General features: G+C 39.3%; 2 protein-coding genes across 2 annotated transcripts; one reads left to right on the forward strand and one right to left on the reverse strand.

Moving 5' to 3' along the window:
• The first annotated feature begins 17877 nt into the window (after positions 1-17877).
• LOC113699945 (large ribosomal subunit protein eL24-like) lies at positions 17878-18410 on the forward strand. The gene has a single exon (XM_072056867.1). It carries the CDS (start codon positions 17911-17913, stop codon positions 18406-18408), a length of 498 nt encoding a protein of 165 aa, XP_071912968.1. The 5' UTR covers positions 17878-17910; the 3' UTR covers positions 18409-18410.
• Positions 18411-19315: 905 nt separating this feature from the next.
• Positions 19316-23903, reverse strand: LOC140010630 (uncharacterized). The gene is made up of 8 exons (XM_072057935.1): positions 23755-23903; positions 22470-22947; positions 22157-22214; positions 21793-21985; positions 21588-21666; positions 20921-21218; positions 20293-20626; positions 19316-19421 (listed from the first exon to the last, which is right to left on the reverse strand). Exons 1-8 carry the CDS (start codon positions 23901-23903, stop codon positions 19316-19318), a joined length of 1695 nt encoding a protein of 564 aa, XP_071914036.1.
• Positions 23904-25035: the final 1132 nt, after the last annotated feature.

The raw sequence follows: 25035 nt of genomic DNA on the forward strand, positions 1-25035 counted from the left end.
TAGCCTCAACTTGGCAATTCGATTGCCCGTTTGCTTTCATTTGTTTAGGTGGTACCTAATGCATGAATTTGTGAACTTTATGATCAAGCGAGCTTGTGTTTGTTTATTTTCCCAAATAAAGTGGTATCTTGACCTTTTTATTGTTTTGAAGCTATTTTTCTTTCATTTGGACATCGTTCAAAGGGGGCTGTATAATTTCTTTTATCCCTTTTTGTGTCTCTCCTATGTGATCCAACGTGCTAAGTGAGAATTGCATGTCTACTTTGCTTTCCTAGCCTTTCCTTAATTCCTTTCATTTATGTCGTTTACTTTCATTTTCATTAAGTTTTTCTTTTAATGGGGTATGTGTACACCTCTTGGCTTGTAATAGATAGGGCTTTGGCGAGCAATTTGGTCCATTTTCCCCTTCCCCTTTTGTTTTAGTTAGTGAATGTAATAAGTTCATTAGCTTGGTTGCATGCCTATGTGTTACGTGTTACTTGCTTTATTAGGTTTTGCATCTAGTCAAGCATGTTAAGTGCTACGTGCTACGTGTTTATGAGTGTTTGGCATGTCTACTAGCTTTCCGTAGTGTAGATGAATGGAATGGATGAATGTACGTTTCCACTAGTCCAACGCTAGTTGGAATTCATAGAATGGGCTAGTCCAACGCTAGACCCTTAGGGATTTCCCCTCGTTAGTACATGTTTGCATGTTCATTACATGTCATGCATTCTTTTTAGTTTTATCATTTTGCATGCCCCTCGAACCCCTTTTCCCTCCATTTTAGGATTTTTGCATTTCATGCGAGTTATAGGGTTCATTTGCTTGACAGTCCCCTTAAATATGGGATATAGATGAGTGTGGCTTTTTCTAAGCCTTAGTACGCTTGTATTCCCTCTATAAAAGGGCAAATTGAGTCACGATTTAGGTCTCCCTGTAACGACCCCACTTCTCCCAAGGGCGAACCCAAGGGTATCGGCGGGCCGCCTGCCTAGCTCGCGCCAGGACTCAAAACTTAAAACAATCAAAGCCAGAAAATTCAAAAGAGTACTATATACAACCCCAAAAGAGTTATAATTACATTCTCCAAAAGTATCGAGTCAAACCACCAAAACAAAAACAAACATCCTAACTGTTCAACTATTACAAGCCAATCTTACTATACTAGTATACGAGCCAAAAGTCCCCGCGTCGGCCCCTGCTAAGGAAAACAAAAGGAATGGGGTAAGCTATATGCTTAGTAAGTAAACAGGGGCGAAAGCGTAAATTCATGTAGCAACAATTACACAATAAGAGTAAAGCAAAAGCAGAAAAGAACAACATCATATAATAAGGATACGGGTGGCTCCAAAGCTAATTCATGTGCCATGCATGATCTCCTGCCGACACTCCGTCGACCACAAATAATAGTCCGTAGAACTTCACTTGTACACCCACCGACACCTTATCACCCTCACTGGCCAGTCACCTCACAAACTTGCCCGGGCGAACGAAATCACAAACTTGAGCTTGAGTCACAAGCTCGGGTCACAAACTTGGTCACCTTCTCGGTGAACCGGATTCACAAAATTGGTTCATAACATGAACCTACAAACTTGGTGACCTCAGACTAAGTTGGACTGCCTTCGACCAAGCCCTAACCGGCTCGAATAGTCCAACCAGGTCAAGAGTTCGCCCCAAACTCACAAACTTCACAAAATTATTCAAAATCACAAACTTTGCAAACTTCACAAACTTTATTCGAAAGTCGCCCCGAGCCACAAGCTCAAGGGTTTTGGTTCCAAAAGGTTCATATACATACGCCAAGTACAATAATACATTCAAATTAGGGTTTAGGTCGAGTGCGATAAAGTACACCTTCGCCTAAGTGCCCTTTTCACATATCTCAAACACATAGCAAAGAAAACACACCAAACTGGCCTGAATACTTACCCAAAATACCGAAAGTAGTACTAAAGCAAAATCGCTTCGCGCGTTCGCTAGTAGTGGGCCCCACCGGCTCCGCCTAGCTCACCGCTGTCTGAAATGGAAGATTTTATCACATTATATCACAAACGGCTACTAACAGATCCAAAACAAGCAAAACGTCAAAATTGGCACGCGCAAGTGCGGAAACGGCAAAAAGGGGCACACGCGCACGCGCGGAACGGCAAACGGGACGGCCAAATCCGCCATCTCAAACCGTTTTGGTCAAAATTTAGGCTAGGAATATTGGATCAAGGTGAACGAGACACCGTTTCGAAGCTATGAGGAAGGCCTACAATTCTCATGAAGACACCTTAAACTAGATCCGAATCAAAACAAGTTGAAATCATGGAAAACGGTACCAGAGGTTTGCACTTTGAATGACAGACAAGGTCTGTTTACTAGACCATAACTTCTAGCTCACAAGTCAAAATCAGGAAATTCCAAAGGCATTAGAAAACTGAGACATAAGGGTAAAACTTTGATGTTTTAGCCAAGATCTGAATCCACTCAGAATAGAACGAAAATCGAGTGCCAAAATACCCGTCAGAACTGTCCAAATACAAGGCAGTTCTGACGATCGATATTGTTTTGATCATAACAGGAGCTACGGAACTCGGATTTCAATGTACTTTACACCATTTCGAAGCTGAGACCAATATCTAAATTTCTTATGAAGAAGTCGACACCTAGATCGAATGGGATAAATACGGAAAAACCCACGGTCAGAAACTGAAATTCAAAACGTACACAAACGAACGTCTAAAACAGGACTGATGGTTTTGTCCATAACTCAGGATACACTAATCCGTTTGACCTGAAATTTTACAAGTAGATTCAGGACCTAAGAGGCTACAATGTTGAAGAAGGCCACTCAGTCCAGTTCCTAGCTTAACTAGGTCAAAAATGCCAAATACTATACCAGAATTACCAAAACAGGTTTGCAAATCGCACAAAACTGTAATTACTATAACGCGGTCTATACAAGTCCAAATGCCGAAATTCCAAAGGCATATGATAGCTAAGACATCCAGCTACATTTCATCAGAAGACACCAACAACTAAATCCAAACCAATTCCCGTCAAAATGGCCAATTACCAGTACAGTTTTCGCATTCTGTCCAAAGCAGAACAGCTACAGTAATTTCGTCATAACTCATTCTACATTAATCCAAATGACCTGAAATTTTTCAGGCACCTCAAACACATCAATACCTACAATTTTCATGTTTTGAGCAAGGTCAAATTCGGCCTCTAACCCTATGATCCAAAACCGGACAGAATTAGGGATTTTCAAACCCTAACTTGCTAATTTATCTTCCAAACCAGAAATTTGCTGCAATTAACTACCATTCACACCAACTAGCTTCATTCCCAATCATTTCCAATCATCATACATAGCCACATCATAGTAATCATATGCAACCAGCAAAAATCCCAAATAAATAGAAAACTTCATCAATCTTAACCAAAATCAAGAAATAGTCCACAAAATCACACTTATAACAACCACAAGTCATTTATTAAGCATCTTTAGATAGAAGAGAGGGGTTCCATAGTCACTTACCTTAGAACCAAAGAAGAGAGACCACTTAGCACCTTAAGCTTCCAACCAACTTCACCACACAACTCACTATCACTCACTTAATGGATTTTATGGAGGAACTTGAAGATTAATCGGTTTAGTTGAGAGATTGGGCAAGATTGAAGACAAGATTGTGGAGAGTTTCTTTTCTCTTTTTGCTTGGAGAAGGTCGACCAAAGAGAGGGAAGAAATGGTGATTTTTTTGTGAAATTTTTAGATATTTAACCAATTTTGGTCAAAAGTCAAAAAATGAAATAGTAATTCATAAGTCTTCTCCAATGAAATGGTGACACTTGTCACCACCTTTAATGCATTCCTATCCTTTCTTTTCTCTCTCACATCAATCAATTCACACTCTCTACTTATCTCTTAACACCCGATAAATTTTACACAGTATCCGGAATTTAACCTAATTGGCCGAATTTTCCCGAACTTTTCGCACTAGTGGGTCCCACTTCCGATATACGTTCTTAATTTCTCAAAAAGAAACTAATCCTAGAAAAATCATCTAAAAACTCTATTTACTCAATAAAAATTATCTAGGGAATTTTCTAATAAAGAAAATGTAGAAAAGGACGGGCGATAAATATAACTCCACTTAAGCTTTCTAACATTGTGACACTAGAGGTTTACTAATCCAGAGTTTACTAACCATTTTCAAACTTGTTAAACCTCTGTAAACTATAACGAATCCTATTTTTTTTCTTGTGCCAAAACACACACTAGAATACCGCATAAACTAGGGTTTTATCGTAAGCAAAGTTAGGGTTTTCAATCTTGGCCGAGATTAGGGTTTCTCCTTAGCCCTAAAACCTTAATTTAACCGTACAAAATAATGAATAACCCTAATCTCAACGTATGAACGGACTAGGTCCTCACACTCCCCGTACCCAATATGCATGAATTCCCTAGGCTCATGCATTTTTAAATCCACTCTACCATTTTCTACCCTCATCACACTTTCATTTTTTTTCCTCCCATTTCACACACGTGCACCTTTATGTTTCTTCACTTGCACACGAACACTTTTATCATCACTTGCACACATGCACTTCATATTATCATTTCACATACCGTACCTTGCCCACTCACGTGCACATTTTCACTTATATATTATTGTCTTTTATTACTTTTTTTCAAACTCATATCCTCACATTGCATACATGCATTCCATTCATTTGCATCCCACTCGCATTATTCGTGACTTCTTCAAAGGATCGTTATTGGGCTTCACAATTAATGTGATTGGCACCACTCAACCTTTGAAGAGAAATTTCTCCCAATACCCCTAGGTCTAGGGTTTGCATTCATGTAGTGCATCCAAATGTAATAAATTCTTTGGTTAAAACAAGAAAATCTTTGATTAAATCATGCAACTAGCCTTGGCTAGGTCAAAGGGGTGCCTTGGATTTTATCCTTGCCTTCCCCTTTGTCAAATGTGACTCCCGAATCTTTTTCTTTGGTTTACGTGGACTAGGAGTCGTTTAAAAGGGGTTTCTTACTACTTTTTCCTATTTTTTCTTTAAAAATTCATTTTTTTTGGTGACTTGGTACACCTTAACTCATTACCAAGTGGCGACTCCAATTTTTATTTCAAAAACCCTTTTTAAACTATAATTTTGGGTCAAATCGTCGCATTCTCAACCCCCCATTTAGACCCAATTTTTCTTTTTAAATCACAATTCATTTTCCAATCACAAAAAATACATTTTTAAAACCATTTATTTATTTATAAAAAAATGGGACGCGACATGTGCGTGGTTCAATTATGGCTTAGTGTGAGGTTTATGCATATACATATAGATTAGCCGTAAACATGGAAACTAGAGGACAACGAAAGGGACATCATCCTAGACAACCTCGAAACCAAAGAGTAGATAATGGGTCTGATATTGATCAAAACGCCGAACCAAGGGATGGAGGAGGAAATCGACCAGTGGCATCTACAACAACATATGAAATGATCACACAATAAGGTTCAAGGTTATCTGAGGTTATGGAAGGTATGAATTTCGAGGACGGAATTCTTTTAAGCGGGGAAGGTTGTGAGGACCCGCAATTTTTCTTATTTTTGTTTTATTTTGCTGGATTAATTAATTATTTACTCACCCGTTTTCTCCGAATAATTCAATTCAACCATTTTAAACTTGTTTTCAAGGAATAATGTCCCAATTATGTTTTTAAATGTTTCGTTAGTAAATTTATTTTTTCTACGACTCGTTTAGCGAGAAATAGCGAATAAATATTTTTCAAAGTAAATTCGATCCGAGAGTATATTAGTCTTGGAGAACTAAAGTTGATTAAAAATAGACTAAGAAAAGTTAATTGAGGGATTAGATGTAAGTGAGTTTAAATTTAAGTTTATACCGCGCACACGTCGAAAGTTTTCGAAAGTCGCGCTGGTACAAACTAATTGGAGATTTAGAGAATTAATATATGTGGGGACTCGTGTTTTTATTTCCAACATAGTTATTTTTATAATTATTTACCTAAGTAGTAGTTAATTATATTATTGTTATAAGAATTTCTTTTCAATTTTGCTTTAACGCGCGCGAATTGGAAGTTCGCGTAAATCGAGTCGGAACGGCTAAGTGGAGATTTAAGAAACCAATACTAGACTACTAAGGGTGAATAATTATAGTATTAAAGGAATTATATTGGAGGTTTAGTGCACAAGTGAAACAAATCCGAGAGAAATCGGAGACGAAACTCGCGCGCACGACAACTATTAAGAGTTGACTTTTTGGCCCAACACCTATACCTACTATTTCATTCTTCCACTACAAGTTTCAGCACACAAACCTCTCTCATCTCTCTCCTTAGTACCGGCTGGAACAAGAGAAAAGAAAGGAAAGAAAGCACTTCATCATCTACTCCATTCTTGCTCCAAATCACCTCCAACTTTGCAACCAACTGCCACTTCAATTGGAGAGCAACTTAAGCTAAGGGAAAAGCATCATCTCACGGTTTTTCTTGGATTTAGAGGTGCTAAAATTTCTGGTTTATCTCAAGGAGTAGGAGGTAATCATCCAACCATTTAATCTTGGCTTTAGTGGGTTTAATTATTGCTATGAAACTTGTAGCCTCATTATGGTTGTTGTTATTTGGATTTAAATGGTTGGAATAGGCTCTATGAATTACCACATTGGATATATGGGCTAAGATGATGATATAATGATTGTTTGATGTTGTTTACATGTTATTTCAAGAGATTATGGATAGAAAATGAAAGAAAGGTTGAAGGAAATTTCCTAGGAAAGCTGACCGAAAATTTGTTCTGTTTTGCTGTGGCTTCAACTCAAATTTTTGTTGCTCAAATGACTTTGAAACTGATGTAGATATGTTGTGTATCATGTGTAGAAAGTTTTTACCAAGAATCATTTGATTTGATTGAGTAAAAGTGAAAATTTCGAAATTTTGGAAATCTGGAAAAGTGTGTTCAGATGATCTGGACAGAGCACCTTTGAACGAACATATCTCTCTGTATGGAGGTCAAAATTGAGTCCCATTAGTGGCATTCGAAACTAGACATCCGTATTTTTCTAACGGTGTAAAATACATCCCCTAATTCGAACTGAGTGAACCGTAGTAGTTCACCAAAGTTTCCTGTTCTGTTCTGCTGTTCTGTGCCTTGTCGCTTAAATTCGAACTACCTATGAACTGATTTTTGTGACGACCCCACTTCTCCCAAGGGCGAACCCAAGGGTATCGGCGGGCGGCCTGCCTAGCTCGCGCCAAGACTCAAAACTTAAAACAATAAAAGCCAGAAAATTCAAAAGAGTTCTATATACAATCCCAAAAGAGTTATAATTACATTCTCCAAAAGTACCTGCTCACACTATTACATCCTTATAATTACCACCAAAACCAAAATGTAGACCCTAAGTAGGATCCTTATACAAACCATCAAAACAAAAACAAACATACTAACTGTCCGACTATTACAATCAAACCTAACTATGCTAGTGTATGTGCCAAAAGTCCCCGCGTCGGCCCCTGCTAAGGAAAACAAAAGGAAAAGGGGAAAACAAACATACTAGCCTGAATACTTACTCAAAATACAAAAGTAGTACAAAAGCGGAAATCACTTCGTGTGTTGGCTAGTAGTGGGCCCCACCGGCTCCGCCTAGCTCACCACTGTCTGAAATAGAAGATTTTATCACATTATATCACAAACGGCTACTAACAGACCCAAAACAAGCAAAACGGCCAAATCCGACACACGCAAGTACGGAAACGGCAAAATTGGCACATGCAAGTGCGCGGAACGGCAAAAGGAAACGGCCAAATCTGTCATCTCCAACCGTTTTGATCAAAGATTAGGTTAGGAATATCGGATCAAGGTGAACGAGACACCGTTTCGAAACTATGAGGAAGGCCTACAATTCTCATGAAGACACCTTAAACTAGATCCGAACCAACACAAGTCGAAATCATGGAAAACGGTACCAGAAGTTTGCACTTTGAATGACAGACAGGGTCTGTTTACTGGACCATAACTTCTAGCTCACAAGTCCAAATCAGGAAATTCCAAAGGCATTAGAAAGCTGAGACATAAGGATAAAACTTTGATGTTTTGGCCAAGACCTGAATCCACTCAGAACAGAACGAAAATTGAGTGCCAAAGTACCCGTCAGAACTGTCCAGATACAAGGCAGTTCTGACGATCAATCTTGTTTTGGTCATAACGGAAGCTATGGAACTCGGATTTCGACGTACTTTATACCGTTTCGAAGCTGAGACCAAGATCTACATTTCTTATGAAGGAGTTGATACCCAGATCGTACGGGATCAAAACGGAAAACCCACGGTCAGAAGCTGAAATTCAAAACGTACACAAACTAATGTCTAAAACAGGCCTGAGAGTTTTGTCTATAACTCAGAATACACTACTCCGTTTGACATGAAATTTTACAGGCATATTTAGAACTTAAGGGGCTACATTTCATTAGAAGACCTCAACATCTAATTCCAAAGAAATTCCAGCCAAAACAACCAATTTCAGACGCAGTTCTTACATTCGGATGAATCCAGAACAGCAATAGTAATTTCGACTTTTCTCATTCTACACTACTCCGATTGACCTGAAATTTTACAGGCACCTCAAACACATCAATACCTACAACTTTTATGTTTTAAGTCAAGGCCAATTCGGCCTCTAACCATGAGATACAAAACCGGACAGAAATGAGGGATATGAAACCCTAGTCTTCCAAATTTTCTTCCAAACCAAGAATTGCTTGCAATTATCAATCATTTACACCTACTAGAGTTATTAAACATCATTTCCAATCATCATAGATAGCCACACCATCATGATCATATTAAACCAGAAAAATCACCAAAAATTGAAAACTTCACCAATTCATCCAAAAGCAAGAAATAACCACAAATTCATCACTTTAACTATCACTAGGCATCAATTAAGCTTCATTAGATGAAGGAGAAGGTTCATTCACTACTCACCTAGTAAAACAAGAGAGAGAGAGTTGCTTATGTGTTTCGATTTGTATGAAGAGGGTACCTAGGCGAGGGTGTACTTTATCGCACTCGACCTAGACCCTAATTTGCGTACATATCTGTACATGGCTTGTGTATATAAGCAATTTTGGAACAAAAACCCTTGAGCTTGTGGCTCAGGGTAACTTTTGAATAATTTTGTGCAATTTGTGAGTTTGGGGCTGATCTCAATACCTCGACGGACTATTCGAGCCGGTTAGGGCTTGGTCGAAGTCAGTCCAACTTGAATTGAGGTCACCAAATTTGTGAATCCGGTTCACCGAGTTGTGAACCAAGTTTGTGACCCGAGCTTGTGACTCAAGCTCAAGTTTGTGATTTCGTTCGCCCGGGCAAGTTTGTGAGGTGACTGGCCAGTGAGGGTGATAAGGTGTCTGGTGGGTGTACAAGTGAAGTTCTACGGACCTTATTTATGGTCGACGGAGTGTCGACAGGAGATCACGCATGGCAAATGACTTGGCTTTGGAGCCATATGTATCCTTATCATGTGATGTTATTTTTCTGCTTTTGCTTTACTCCTACTGTGTAAATGTGGTTACGTGAAATTTACGTTTTTACCCCTGTTTACTTACTAAGCTTCTAGCTTACCCCGTTTCCTTTATTTTCCTTAGCAGGGGACGACGCGGGGAACTTTGGGACTCTGCTGTTAGTATAGTTAGGTCTCGTTTGTAATAGTTGGACAGTTAGGATGTTTGTTTTCGTTTTGGTGGTTTGTATAAGGACCCTCCTTAGGGTCTACCTTCTACTGGTTGTTGTTATAGTATATTAGAGAGGTTTGACTTGATGCTTTTGAAGATGTAAAGAGAACTTTTGGTGGTTGTATATATTATAAGCAGTTCTCTTTTGGTTTAATATCATTTTATTAGTTTTGTGTTTCGAGTCCTGGCGCAAGCTAGGCAGGCGACCCGCCGATACCCTTGGGTTCGCCCTTGGGAGAGGTGGGGTCGTCACAATTTTCAAAACAATATCTTTTGATGAAATGTAGCCTTTTGAATCTAGTTTCCAACACCACTGACCATACTCAATTCCAAGTTGTATTGAGTGAGATATGGTAGAATTTGTAAACTGCAGCAGAGCTGGAAAACCCTTTCTTGTGTTGGCCGAATGGTTAAGCTAATTGAGGGATGCTTTGCTTTGCAAATTTTGATGTCAATTGACTACCAATTACTTTTTAAGTGTTTCTTGGATATTGGTTTTACAAATGAACCGAAATGGGACCGATTTCATTGTGCAAAATGTTCGGAAACAAACTAAAAGCAAGAAGACAGATTTACTAGGAAATATTTCCCAAATTTTGGTGGTCTTGTTAACTGTCTTTCCATACTAGTTTTTACGTGAAATTCAGTGGGATAATAGTACTCATATGGAAGCTTATGTGTACCGAATTTGGTGTTATTCTAAGACCATTTCGATACCCAAATGATGTCCCAAAGCTTGCTTTTCAAATCTGGAAAACTTTTCTTTTTCTCTTGGCCGAATGGTCAAACTTGTTTTGAAATATTTTGTTTCAAAAAATTTGATTTCAACATTTGAGTGAATTGAGGTTGATTGTGTGGGACAAAACTTTTAAAAGGAAAGAGAAACTCGAATAGGCAGATTAGTCTTGAGAGTTTCACGAACTTTGGTTATTTCGTTAACCACCTCCCTGTAAGAGTTTTTTCATAAATTTTGGTAGAGATATATTTCACATATGGAAGATTTAGTGTATCAAATTTGGTGTATTTTCAATGCCATTTCGATGGCCAAATGATACTTCAAAGATAGTTTTTCAAATCTGGAAACTCTTGGTCAGTGAGTAATTTTTAGCCGACTTTGAGCTACTATATCCTGATGCTCAAAACTCTGAATTTCATTCTGTTTGTTGCATTTGAAACCTTTATTGGAATTCATATTGTGTTATCCATTTCAAAGATTAGTTCACTTTCTATGAATTTTGCCGCATTTCCAAAATTTGCTGAAAAACAAGACTGAATCTGCCTTGCTGACTTAGATCAGCTACTTTGAGCTGAAAATTGATGCTTTCCATTTAGAATCCTGGAAAAGTGTCTTCTAGGAACTTTTACTACTTTGGAACTATTTTCCAATGGTACTAAGTTTTCCAATTTTGGACCTACTGAGTGCAAGATCCAATTTTTCAAAGATTGCTCCTTAAAACTGAAAGGGGTTTATAAACAATAGTGTGTTATAGCCAATTATTATTTGCTGAGATGATCAAGGAGACCTTCAAGAGGATCTCGAAGCAGACGCCTGAAAGTTCGTTTGAGCACTTACACTCTATTTTGAATTGGTGAGTGTTCCATATAGGAGTACGTGATTTGAATAGTTTTACGACATGTTTACTCCATGGTCATTATGTGTTTAACTGTTAAGTGCTACCGATAATTGCTCCTATGAACTTTTCCACCGTTTTAAGGTGAGTGTGTACTTTATCTCACTTGACCTACTAAAATGACAAATTTCTACCGTTAACCATGAACTACTTACCGTTTATCAATTTATTTGAACTACTTATCGTTTACCGATTTATTTGATTACTTACCATTTACCGATCTATTTGATTACTTACTGTTTACCGGTTTACTTGATTACTTTTGCATGTTGTAAGCTCTAAACTGAACTGGATCCTGCCCTTGGTTACTAACTTGCTCGAGCCAGGACTGGGTTCGATCGGGTAGGTTGGAACCCTGAGCCACCGTTTCGGTATACTCGAGTATTACCACTAGAGGGATAAGGTGATGGCCAGACAGACCGAGGGGATCTGAGTTATAAGGTGAAGTTGACCGAAATGGTTCCACTGGAACACCGTATCCTTCAATACGTGTTTATTTCTATAGAATGATAACTGTTTCATGTTAATGTGCCAATGTGCAACCTTGAACCATACATGTATTACGCTCAAATTACTTGATTTATTAGAACTGTTAGAGTGTCTTGGAACCTCACTGAACTGTTTAGCGCATTCCACGTTTTTGTTTTCCTTAACAGGGTTCAAGACTGAAAGTGCTCGTGAGTAGTACTCAGTTGTTTCCTTTTGGAGACTTTAAGTTTTAGTATAGTAGATGACTATAGTACATATTCCGTTGTGTTGTATTTAAGTTTGAAGGTTAACAAATTGTAAGTATGAAATTTTTTGGAGTACTTTATTTATATATTCAAATTATTTAAAGTATTTCTAGTATTGAATTTTGGTTTGTAGTGAGCATTGACGAGAGTTGGGCAGGCCTTCCGCGAATACCCTTGGGAGAAGTTGGGGCTTCACAATGTGCATTTCCTTATCTTTGACTGTGTGATTGAAAAATGTCTTTCTTTTGCGGCTATAGTCTATTTATTTTGTTTATGTGCTACATACCTTTTAAAAAGAAAAAGAAAAAAGGGTATGGAAGATAGACGAAATCAAGGATGAGGTGCTAGTCAGGGATGTGGGGCTAGCCATGGATATGGAGATAGGTAAGTACAAGAACCAAGAGAAACAAGAGACGCGGCAGTAGAGCAGCAACAGGAAACAAGGGCTGAAACAAGAGATCAGGTAGCGACGGCCATACAACGAATAACTGATATTTTGGTGCGTCTAGTGGAACAATAGGGTTAGACACCTGTTAACTAACCTAGGGATCCTGAGGTAAGAGAAGATAGGGCCCTAGAGCGGTTTCGAAAGTTTTCTCCACAAAGTTCCTTGGAGGGCCTAATCCGGAGATAGCTGAGCATTGGTTGGAGGCAATGATTAATTTCTTTGCGGCTTTGAACTACATGGAGGAAAGGTAGGTGAACTTTGCTGTATTTCAATTCGAAAGACCGGCCCGAGCATGGTGGAATGTTATTAAGGCAAAGTGGGAGAGAGAACAGACTGCATCAACTTGAGTAAATTTCATATGGGAATTTAATGAGAAATGCCTCCCGCCTTTGGTCCAAGAGAAAAGAGAGGACGATTTTATTAAGTTATGTCAAGGAACCCTGAGTGTGGCCGAATATGAAACACAATTCACTAAACTGTCCAAATTTACTCCGAAATTGGTGCTTACGGAGCAGAGGAGAGTGAGACGGTTTATACAGGGATTGAATCTGGAGATCCAAGAAGCTTTTGTGGCGGTTCAAGTTAATACATTTACAGAGGCACTTGAAAAAGTTCAAAGGATTGAGAATGCAAAAGCACAGGTAAAAACTTTTCACGCACGCAAAAAGAGTGCACCTAGTAGTACAATGGGGAACTTAGAGAAAATACAATGCCTTCCAAAGTAAAAAAGAGCAAACCATTCACCCCATCCATCATGGACACTAGGAATACTAGAAGAAGGTTCTACAAGAGGAAGTCAAGTAAAAAAAAGGCAACAAGAGGGAATTCTTGAAGAAGGCCAAAAGGTGGCTTCTAGCATGGCTTGTGGATACTGTGGAAAAACAAATCACACTGAGGATGATTGTTAGAGGAAGGGGCGAAAGTGCTTAGTTTGTGGGGGTACCGACCATCAAATTAGCAATTACTCGAAGAAGCAGCAACGAGGGAATAATGCTCAACAAGGGGATAAAACTAACCCTAGACAAGGTAATGAAAGAAGGAATAGATCAAGAGTGCCAGCGCGGGTATACACTATGGACAAGCAATAGGCTCCAAAGTCGTCTGAGGCAATGGAAGGTAAAAATTTCGAGGACGAAATTTTTTTAGAGGGGAGAGAGTATGAGAACTTGAAAATTTGCTTATATTTTCTTATAAGTCTCTTTTATTTTGAATAAGTTAATTTATAATTTCTTTAATACTAATTACTTCCCTTAATAGTTGTAATAAATAATAAAGTCAAGTGTTTTACTTTTACTTTTAAAGTTAGTGTAAGTTAGGGTTTTGGTGCATTGTGATAGTGTGATCAATTGGTGAGGCGTGTGTACTCAATTTGGTGGATAAGAGCGGGTATTAAGTAGGAGGAAGTATGTGATTAAAAGTGTTAAGAGTACATTAGTGAATCATAAGTTAAAACAAAAGTATAAGAGAGTTAAGAAAATAGGCGTGAACTGACTCGCGCCATTTGTTATTGGTTGAAGGCACCACTTGACCAATACTTTCTTTCCCTAACTTCTTATTTTCCTATCATTTATCCTTCCCTAAATTAACCCTAAAGTTGACTAAAATTGTTGACCAAGAGGAGGAGGAAAAGAAAAAAAAAAGGGGGGGAAACACTTGGCTTTGACAAGTGTCAACCATCAAGCCAAGACTTTGACCAAGAGAAGTGTTGTATTTATCTTCCAAATTAGCTTCAAAAACCTTTCATTTTTCCTTGCTTTGGCTGAAATTAGAGAGGAGAGAAAAAGGGAGAAAAGATGTCTTCATTTTCACCTTGATTCCTAGTAAAAAAAATTGGGAAAACAACCTCCAATCCAAAGCTAAGCCATAGGAAGTTGCTACAACGAAGAAAGGTGGGCTAGAGTGGACTTATTTTGGGAGAAAATAGGCTGCCTTTTACTACTCAGCTTGAGGATTTAAGGTATTCTTGGCTGAAAGTTATTTTACCCCTTTAATCTTGCAATCGGTTGGAGTTTTGGCTTGATTCTAGTAGGATTTGTGGCTAGTTGTGTAGTTTTAGTATGTGGGCTGTTATGTCCAGCTTTTAGTGATCATTTCTAGCTTTTATTGAGTATTTCCAGCTTTACTATGAGTCATAAACCTGCCATAATGATTTGTCCAGCTTATACGTGTAATTTTGGCTTCACTTGAGGGACTTATAGCTTTGCTGGTGATTTTCCAGCTTGGTGTGAGAACTTTTCAGCTTATGTATATGCTGATTATAGCTAGTTTTGTGGCTAAAATAAGTACTCTATATATCCTATACCTTGTGAACTTGATTTGGGGCTGTCTTGTGGTGAGAATAAAGCCTTGAAAATGGTTGGAAATTAGGGAAAATAAAGGGAAGTGCTGCTGAAAATTTTTCCCACAGGAGACTTTGAGTAGTATTGGGAAATCTGTTATATCTTGGTGTAGAAATCCAAATTGAGTTCTGTTTGTTGTATTTGAAACTACACTCATAACTCTTTTAACAGTGCAAAAATCAGGGGTTGGTTCAACTCCTATAAATACCAGCAAATTTACAAAGGTTTTTGAAAAAACCATGACTGTTCTGTTTTGAACATGAGACAGCTGTGATTTTGAACTGAAAATTTGACTAACTTATAAGTTGAATTTCATGAAAATATCTTCTAAAGTCTATTATTACTTCGAGTCTATTTTCTAACAGTGTAAAATTTGTAATTTTTTGACCTACAAAACTCAACTTATACTTTTTTAAAGAATGTCGCCAAAGCTGAGAATTTGGTCAAATGAATTGGGAGGAACTTGGAAAACTTTGAGAAAACTTTTCTAAGTTTTAAACTTTAATTTAATGTGACTTTTGGATGCTTTGGACTTAGTTTGCTTAGGCATACTTGAGTCCACCTTGGTAGTGACATATGAGCTGGAATTTTGGCAAAAAAATCATGTGTAAAGCAAGAGGAAAAGTATTGGTTTCTTCTATCATGCTCTCTAGTTTCATTGCTCAACTTTAGACTTGAGGTTGGTTTTTTTCTTCTAATAGTGGTGCGTATATCTTACGTATGTTTTGCTAAGCTTCATGAGCTATATATATATGTTCCTCTTTTGATTTCTTGCACCTTTTGAATCCAAGTGCTTTTTTTCATATTAATAACTTACTTGAACCATAGCCCTAGAATGCACTTGGACCTTCTTTGATTGGCTTTCAAGTTTTTCTTTGAGTTTTGTGTTTTGAGAGGCCGAATTTAGATAGGCGTATGGCTCATGATTAAGGTTAAAGTGAGCACCTTATTAACCTAAGTTTTGAATGATTGGACCATGACATCTTGTCTTGGTTACTTTTAGGGTTTAACGATGGGAATGAGCATGACCCGGAGTCGAATGTTTAGCGTTGCTTTACTTTAAAAGGTGAGTGTTCCTTGCATGCATGTGCAATTAGTGACTATGTGAATATTTGTGAGTGATTGTTTGAATGTTAAATGCTTTCCAATGACCGTTAAATGGATTTTCAATGGGTGAGTGTGCAGTTTATCGCACTTGACCTAAGTAAATGTGAATTTTCAATGATCAAGTGATTAAACGTTACTTGTGCATGAATGTAAGCCTTTGGCTGAACTGGGCTCTTGCCCTTCGTTGTCAGTCGACTTGAGCCAGAAACGGATTGTGTCGGGAGGCTGGTGACCCTGGGACAGTGTTTTGGTATACTCGAGTATTACCACGAAATTTGGTGAAGAACTAGCCAATGAATGAAATGCAATGAATGAAATGACTGACTAAATGAAATGAACACTGAAGGAGTTTTCATTGTTAAATATTTTTAAATATTGGAGGAATAAGGGAAATAATCGGAGACTAAATGACTGAATGAATGAATGGCTCCAAGTGAGCACTTGTCTTTCCAATGATTAAATATTTGTTTCTTGAATGACTACTTATTACTGTGCCAAGTGTGCAAAGTGCTAAATGTAAATGTTTCCGTGTATGCCCGCTTGATTGTTTATTTGAGAACCTCACTGAGTTTTTAGCTCATTCCATTAGTTTGTTTTCCTTATAGGGATGGAACTTAGAGCAAGTAGCCGTGAACTAGTGTATATAATCTCTTGTACTTGTACTTTTGTAGATGAGATGTATTTAGAATCTTTATAATGTAATCCTATATTTTACTTTTGGATTGTAAATTAAGTTTGAATTGTTGGTTGGAAATGAAACTTTTGTGTTAATTTTGAGGCTTGAAAGGCTATTTCAAGAACGTTAGTGAGTGAGTCCTGGCGAGAGTTGGGCAAGCAGTCCGCCAAACCCTTGGGTACACCTTAGGGGGAGGTGGGGTCATCACAGTATTGAGTTTAGATGTACCAAATCACCCAAAATATATTTTAAATAAAAAAAAAATAAAACCCTTTTAGATGACACCAGGTCTTTGAAAATGAGAGAAAAGAGTCTGAAAGTCATGGTTGAAGAAAGGGAAGGCAAAGGTTTGATTGACTCAAATCTAAAGCACCCTTTCAATTTAACCAAATCTAGTTGCAAGATTTAGTCAAAAATTTATCTAATCTAACCCTTAACTTATTATACTTGGATGTTTCCTTTATGGATGCAAACCTAGACCTAAGAGGCATCGAGAGGGATGAAATATCTCTTCAAAATTTAATTGGTGCAAATCATATTAATTGTGAAGCCTAAGAGTGATCCCTTAAAGAGATCATGAATACGTAAAAGATGAGACTCAAAAAAAGAAAAATTATGATATATACATGTTGTAGAAGAGGGGAATGCAATATAACGGGTATGGAAAACTAAAATTCGTGATACAATTTTCTTTCTTATAGAGGGGGTAAGAGCGTGCTAAAACTAAGAAGCTATACTCGTTCATTTTCTATATTTGAAGGGTGACTCTTCTAACCTAGACAAGCAAATGGACTAGCCTATTTTTTAACTATCTAAATGAAATGCAGGTCTAAATGATATGATTTGTGCACATAAGAATAAGGAAATAAGGGGACGTATCATGCAATTGAAAATAACCTAAAAATAGAAAAAATTCATAAGATGCAATAAATGTCATACCAAAGCATGAATCTGTCGTGTCGATGGCCTAAAGGGTCTAGCGTTGGACTAGCCTATTTCTACAAGTTCTCATTATCATTGGACTAGTAAGAAATCAGGGAGAAAAGCCACAACTAGCGTTAGACTAGTGTAGTGACGTCATGTGCTCATTATAAATAAAGCTAGGAAAGTCACAACTAGCATTAGACTAGTGTGGTGACGTCATGTGTTCATTATAAATAAAGCTATAGAGTATAATTAAAACAAATAACAGGCATCAAAACAAACACCAAATCCCATACCAACAGCTATGGTTCTTAAGATAGAAATCTGCCGTTTCAGTGGGGGAAAGATATACCCTGGGAAGGGAATTAGATTTGTTCGCTCAGATTCTCAGGTCTTTCTCTTTGCAAATTCAAAATGCAAGAGATATTTCCACAACTGTCTGAAGCCTTCCAAACTCACTTGGACAGCTATGTACAAGAAACAACATAAGAAGGATATAGCCCAAGAGGTTGTGAAAAAGAGGAGACGCACCACTAAGAAACCTTACTTGAGGTCAATTGTTGGTGCTACTTTGGAGGTTATTCAAAAAGGAAGAACTGAAAAGGCAGAAGTACGAGATGCTGCGAGGGAGGCTGCTCTTCGTGAAATTAAGGAAACGATCAAGAAGACAAAAGGCGAAAAGAAAGCAAAGAAAGCAGAGGTGATGGCTAAGGCTCAAAAGGCTGGAGGCAAGGGGAATGTGCCCAAGGGTGCCGCTGCACCTAAAGGTCCTAAGCTTGGAGGTGGTGGTGGAAAGCGTTAAAAGCTGAGTGTGAGAATCCTCAATTTAAAATACAATTTTTCCAAATTATTTGCCTTACCCTAAAATTTAAATCACTTATTATATGCCCTTGAATTATTCTACATGTGTTACAACAATTCCCTTGTCTTTCATTTCATTTCCTCTTACTTGAATTAAAACATTTCTTTGAGTTTGTTTTAGTTTATTTCACCACTTGCATTTTTACCAAATATTCTTTTATTGTGGTTGGGACTTTATGATACGGTCCTCGATCAACTTGTTTCGAGACACGTAGTACGTTTGCCCAAGGATCTAGCGAGGTTGTCCAATGCTTGGATTGTGGGTCCTAAAACCAACACGGACGACACAAATTGGTAGAAGGCGGTAGAACAACAACTCCACAGGGGTGATTACTCTAATGGATAGGTCGGTAGAACAATCTAGGACAAGACGCAAGATTGCTCAACACCTTTGCCAAGAGCAAGTAAGGCTCGAAATTCTCACAAGGAAGAAAGTCGAAAAACTAAGTAATTTTATTCATAAAACGTCTACCTTAAACCCTTACAAAGCAAGCCTTTTTATAGGCTAAGGGTTACTAAAACCCTAGGGAAACAGGGAAGGGAAGTTTGACCATCTTGGGGTCAAGATCGGCCGGCCATGCTCTACTAAATAACTAATCTGACTCTATTAGTTACTAAGGCCTAAGGCCCTACTCGGCCAACTCTCTTGGGGGTCCACTTGTCTCTTCATGAGCTTGGATCATGGTATAGATAACTTGATTGTCTCCTTCTAAGCCTTCAATATCTCTATGGACTCCATGTTGGTCTTGGACAATCCGGATAAGGCCTTGGAGGGATTCTTTGAAGAGTTTGGCCGGTGCACGTATGACTGGGCCTAATGGAACTCGGACTGGGTCATTGCATGGGTTCTAATCCGTGCATACATCAGCCCCCTCCTCTTGAGAAGGATTTGCCTTCAAATCTGAATCCTCCTCGTCAAGAAGTGGGCTCAAATCCACGACATTGAAGGTCACACTAACATTGTACTCCCCAGGTAGCTCCAATTTGTAAGCGTTGTCATTAACTCGTTGGAGCACTCGAAAGGATCCATCACCTCTTGGGGATAACTTGCTTTGACGCTGCTTGGGGAATCTCTCTTTTCTCAAGTGTAGCTAAACCCAATTTCCAGGCTCGAAAACCATCTTACAATGGTGCTTGATTGCTAAGTACGCCTCTCAATGTTTGCTCGAACGGCTTCATGTAACCGGCGCACAAAATCGGCTTTCTTTTCGCATCTAAGCTTGTGTGCTTAGAGGAAGCTAAGGGCACTAAATCCAGGGGGGTCAGGGGGTTAAAGTCATAGACGATCTCAAACAGTGAGTAGTGTGTTGCACTATGAACAGTTCGATTGTAAGCAAATTCAACGTGAGGCAAACACTCTTTCCAAGATTTAAGATTCTTTTTAATAAGAGCCCGAAGTAGAGTACCAAGTGTGCGATTGACAACTTCCGTTTGTCCATCGCTTTGTGGATAACTAGTGGTGGAGAATAACAATCTAGTGCCAAGTTTAGACCACAAAGTCTTCCAAAAGTAAGTCAAGAACTTTACATCTCTAATCACTAACAATGGTTTTAGGCATGCCATGCAGACGGACAATTTCTTTGAAGAACAAATTAGCAATGTGAGATGCATCGTCAGTTTTGTGACAGGGGATAAAATGTGTCATCTTAGAGAATCTATCAACTACGACAAAGATGGAATCATTACCCCTTGGTGACCTAGGTAGTCCTAAGACAAAGTCCATAGACAAGTCTACCCAAAGATAGTGAGGAATAGGCAATGGGGTATATAGGCCGTATGGATTTGTTTTGGACTTCGCCTTATGACAAGTGACACATCTACCAACCATGCGTTCAACATCTCTACGCATCTGAGGCCAGTAAAGTGCTCTTGTAACATGGCTAGAGTTTTAACAATGCCAAAATATCCCATGAGACCACCACTATGTGCCTCTTGAATCAAAAGATCATGAATGGAAGAGTTAGGGACACACAACTTATCCACATAAAACAAAAATCCATTGTGCAAGAAATACTTTCCATGTGGATTATTTATACAAGATGCATAGACTTCCCCAAAGTTATGGTCATGGGCATATATCTCCTTAAGCATCTCAAACCCTAACAACTTGGCATCAAGAACAACAAGCAAAGAATGTCTACGAGATAAGGCATCAGCTACTACATTCGTTTTGCCAGTTTTGTATTTAATGACATAGGAGAAGGTGTCGATGAAACTTACCCATTTGGCATGGCGCTTGCTTAACTTTGGTTGGCCCTTGAGAAATTTCAAGGACTCATGATCAGTGTGTATCACGAACTCCCTTGGGCGGAGGTAGTGTTGCCAGGTCTCCAATGCTCGTACAAGTGCGTAAAACTTTTTGTCGTACGTGGGGTAATTCAGGGCAGCACCTCCCAACTTCTCACTAAAGAATGCACAAGGCCTCTTGTCTTGCATGAGGACAGCGCCAATACCTACACCAAAATCATCAGATTCAATTTCAAAAGTCTTGTTAAAATTAGGTAATGCTAGAATAGGTGCATGTGTGAGTTTGTCTTTGAGGGTAAGAAATGTTTGTCCTTGGGCTTCTCCCCAATGGAATTTGTCATTCTTCTTTGTTACGGCAGTCAATGGGGTGGCAATGGTGCTGAAATCTTTGACAAAACGCTGGTAGAAGCCCGCCAATCCATGAAAGCTGCGCACCTCATGGACGGATGTTGGAGTTGGCCATTGCTTGATGGCCTCAATCATGGATTCATCTACATTGATACCCTATAAACTCACAACATAACCTAAAAACACGAGCTCATTAGTACAAAAGGTGCACTTCTTAAGGGTGGCGTATAGACAAGCCTCACGAAGTGTGTTAAGAACTAGTTTCAAATGCTCCATGTGCTCATGTTCACTGCGACTATAGATTAGAATATCATCAAAGTAAACAATGACAAATTTTCCAATAAAATGCCTTAAGACATGGTTCATTAGTCGCATGAATGTACTAGGGGCGTTAGTCAACCCAAAAGGCATAACTAGCCACTCATAGAGACCATGTTTGGTTTTGAAGATCGTTTTCCATTCATCGCCTTCTTTCATCTTAATTTGATGATAGTCACTCCTTAAATCAATTTTAGTGAATATAACAGCACCATCGAGCTCATCAAGCATATCATCTAGTTTAGGAATGAGATGACGATATTTAACAGTAATAACATTGACGGCCCTACAGTCAGTGCACATGCGCCAAGTACCACTTTTTTTGGGGATAAGTATCACAGGCACAACACAAGAACTTAGACTTTCTTTCACCCAACCCTTACCTAATAGGCTATCAACTTGTCATTAAAACTCCTTTGTCTCCTCTGGACCCATGCGGTAAGCCGGTTTGTTGGGTAGCGGTGCTCCAAGAATTAGGTCTATTTGGTGCTCAATCCCTCGAATGGGTGGTAAACCATCAGGGATCTCATCAGGGAACACATTCTTGAATTCCTGCAAAAGAGCAACTATACTCGCAAGCAATGCCTTGTCGAGCTCAACAACATCTAAAAACACATATTTGCAAATCATGAGAAGTACAGACTAATTAGAATTCACAACTTTTCCAACGTCCTTAGCCTTAATGATCATGTTTTGCTTCCTAGTGGTAGGTGTAATGGGTGAATTGTCATGCGTAACACTAGGTGTGCTCACTTGACCCTTGGTCGATTACTCACTTGTAGAAATGGAGCTTTTGCCAGGGTCGACCGCCTTTTGTTTCCTCCTTTGACAGTCCTGTTCACACTTTTTTTGCAGTTTAAGTTGGTCCTCATACACTTGTGCAGATGTGAGTGGTGTGAGCACCTTACGTTTGCTATCGTGTAAAAGTGTGTACTTATTTGCCCGTCCATCGAATGTGACGTGTTTGTCAAATTGCCAAGGTCTCCCCAAGATGACATGTGTAGCATGCATAGGCACTACGTCACACACGACTTCATCAACATAAGTACCAATTGAGAAGGGAACGCATACCTATTTGAAGACACGTACCTCTCCATCCTCACTTAGCCATTGGAGGCAGTAAGGGTGTGGATATCTAGTAGTTGGGAGTGCTAAACTCTCAACCATGAGCAAGCTCACCACATTCGTGCAACTCCCACTGTCGATGATGAGGCTACACACTTTGTCACCTACTTTACAACGAGTGTAAAATAAGTTCTCTCGTTGTAGTTGCTCATCTTCCTTAACTCGGGCGGTTAGCACTCGTCGTGTCACCAAGCAACGTACTTCTCCTTGTGTAGGAGAGCAATCTTTCTCAACCGAGTCTTCCTCCAAGCAGTCACCTTTGATCAATCCAGGCATCTCCTCACAATCGTCATCATCGAACACGATCTCGTCATTGTGAGTGATTAATATGACCCTTTGGTTGGGACATTGAGATTGAATATGTCCAAATCCTTGGCATTTAAAACACTTGATGTCCCTACTCCTAGTCTTAGGAGTCTCAAGCAGTGCCTTAGAAGTAGACCTGGATGCATCAACAGATTTGTTAGGGGTAAAAATGGAATTACGGTTAGAGGTATTACCTTGAATTCGGCTAGAAGGAGTTGGTGTAGCCGAAATTCCAACTTCGTGGGTTGTTCTCCGTGGTAGGTTTTCCTTCCAGGAAGGCAAGTTGGAAGTTTGGAAGGTACTGGTCCCACGCCTCAATTTCGTTCCCCTCTCGGCCTTGATGGCTAGTTCAAGAAGGTCATGGATATCCAACTAATGTTGGAGCTCCAAGGCTTCTTGAAGGTCAAGGTTAAGGCCTTTAAGAAACCTGGCCATGGTCGCTTCACCATCTTCTTGAATGTTCGCCCTCATCATGGCCATCTCGATCTCCTTGTAATAGTCCTTCGCACTCATGTTGCCTTGAGTGAGGGTTTGCAGTTTGGAGTGGAGATCTCGATTGTAGCAGGTTGGAACGAATCTTTTAAACATCAATGCCTTGAGTTCTCGCCAAGTTCGGACTCATGGTTCTCCCATTCTCCTCCTATGGGTCCTCATTTGGTCCCACCAGACTAAGCCATAGTCGGTGAACTCAACGGTGGCAACTTTCACTTTTTGTTCCTCACTATAATCGTAGCAGTCGACGACAATCTCGATGCGGCCTTCCCATTCCAAGTAAGCTTCAGAGTCACTTTTGCCTTTGAACATAGGCACTTGAATTTTAATTCCCTTGAGTTCGTTCTTGGACGTGTCCCCTCTAGGCTTCTCGGGTCTTTCCTCATCCTCACTAGCGGAGTAGCCCTCGCTATTTGCCTCTTTGGTGCCATGGTTACTCCGGTTGTGAGACCTTGAACGGGAGTCTCGTGTGAGACTCTTGGATAGTTCGTCAAACAGCGAGTGCAACTCCTCTATTTGTTGCTCACTGATTCGCCTGAGCTTGTTCTTCATGACGGTGAATATCAAGGTGTAATCTGCGGTTGGGTGTTGTTGCTCCATGTCCCTCTTTGTGCCCTGCAAAAGATTAGTAACATGAAAAATAATACAAGTATATCCTCACTTCACTCCCTTAGTGTATCACTCTCTCTCGTGTTTATCACTCAAAGCACTCTTTAAAGATCTTACCCAATGCCTTTATCTGTCAGTTTAGGTAGGTGAGAAATGCTGCTCAAGTCCAATAATCGTCATCAACTTTTTTCACAAGAGTAATCAAATAAGCAAAACACAAATGGTAGTAGAGGATAAAATAGAAAGGGCAAATTTGTAAAAGATAGGGGGCGGACAGCAAGGATAGGCGCCAATGTGAACACAAGGACAAAGAAACCCTAGCTTCCTAAAAGGTACGAATAGATTCCTAAAATGTAGGAGTGGTTTCCTAAAACGTAGGAGAGAAAGTAGGGGAATAGCCAAGTGGAAAACAAAGGAGTTATCCAAGTGTTTTACTTAGTTTCCTAAAGTGATTTTGGAAAACAAGTTAAGTTTGGAAACTCTTTAGAAAACCCTTTCTCGAATAACTTTTAGAAACTCCCAAATTCCTCTACAAGTGGACTTGCAAATCAGATTTGGTTTCTAACTCCTTCTGACCGAAATTTCAAATTTTTTCCTCCTTCCCAAACACCCTCTCAAAGGTCGGTTGGGACTCTATAAACCCTTCTTCACAGCCGCACCTTCATGCACAAATCAATTTCGGTCTTTTTACTCTCAAGAGGCAAGCAATTCGATTCTTCCTCCCTTGTGCAACACACTCCAACAGTCTCGGCAATGGGGTCCAAACAAGAAGAGGTAAGTGATCTCACACAAATCTCTTCCCCACAGGTCGCTCAAGATCCTCCGAAGAAATCTACTCCCACTCCACGGAAATCCTTCACCATCGCAAGAGAATATAAGAAGTTGTTTATTCGAAGGGAGGTTCAAGTTTTCAAGAAACAAGGTGGCTAAGAAACTCAAGAACCTCGAAGGGTGGTTCAAGTGATCAAGAATTTCAAGAAGAGGTAGGTCAAAACTTTTGAGTTCCTTTCCTTGTGCAATTTTCTGGTTTGGTTTAGAAACAAGATGTAATGGTAGTTGTCTTGGCAATAAAAGAATCTAGTTCTTCCTCTTCCTTGTTCGGCCCTCTTGTCCTAGCCGAATG

Source organism: Coffea arabica, chromosome 7c (genome assembly GCF_036785885.1).
Source record: "Coffea arabica cultivar ET-39 chromosome 7c, Coffea Arabica ET-39 HiFi, whole genome shotgun sequence".
NCBI lineage: Eukaryota > Viridiplantae > Streptophyta > Magnoliopsida > Gentianales > Rubiaceae > Coffea > Coffea arabica.

Excerpts from the sequence above, each read along its gene's own strand:
- LOC113699945 (XM_072056867.1), top strand. The coding sequence starts at position 17,911 with ATGGTTCTTAAGATAGAAATCTGCCGTTTCAGTGGGGGAAAGATATAC.
- LOC140010630 (XM_072057935.1), bottom strand. The coding sequence starts at position 23,903 with ATGGAGCAACAACACCCAACCGCAGATTACACCTTGATATTCACCGTC. Across the intron at positions 22,215-22,469 it reads GGCTAAGTGAGGATGGAGAG|GACTGTCAAAGGAGGAAACA; the intron begins GTACGTGTCTTC and ends AAGTGTGAACAG. Across the intron at positions 21,986-22,156 it reads CAAAAGCTCCATTTCTACAA|ATGTTGTTGAGCTCGACAAG; the intron begins GTGAGTAATCGA and ends ATGTGTTTTTAG.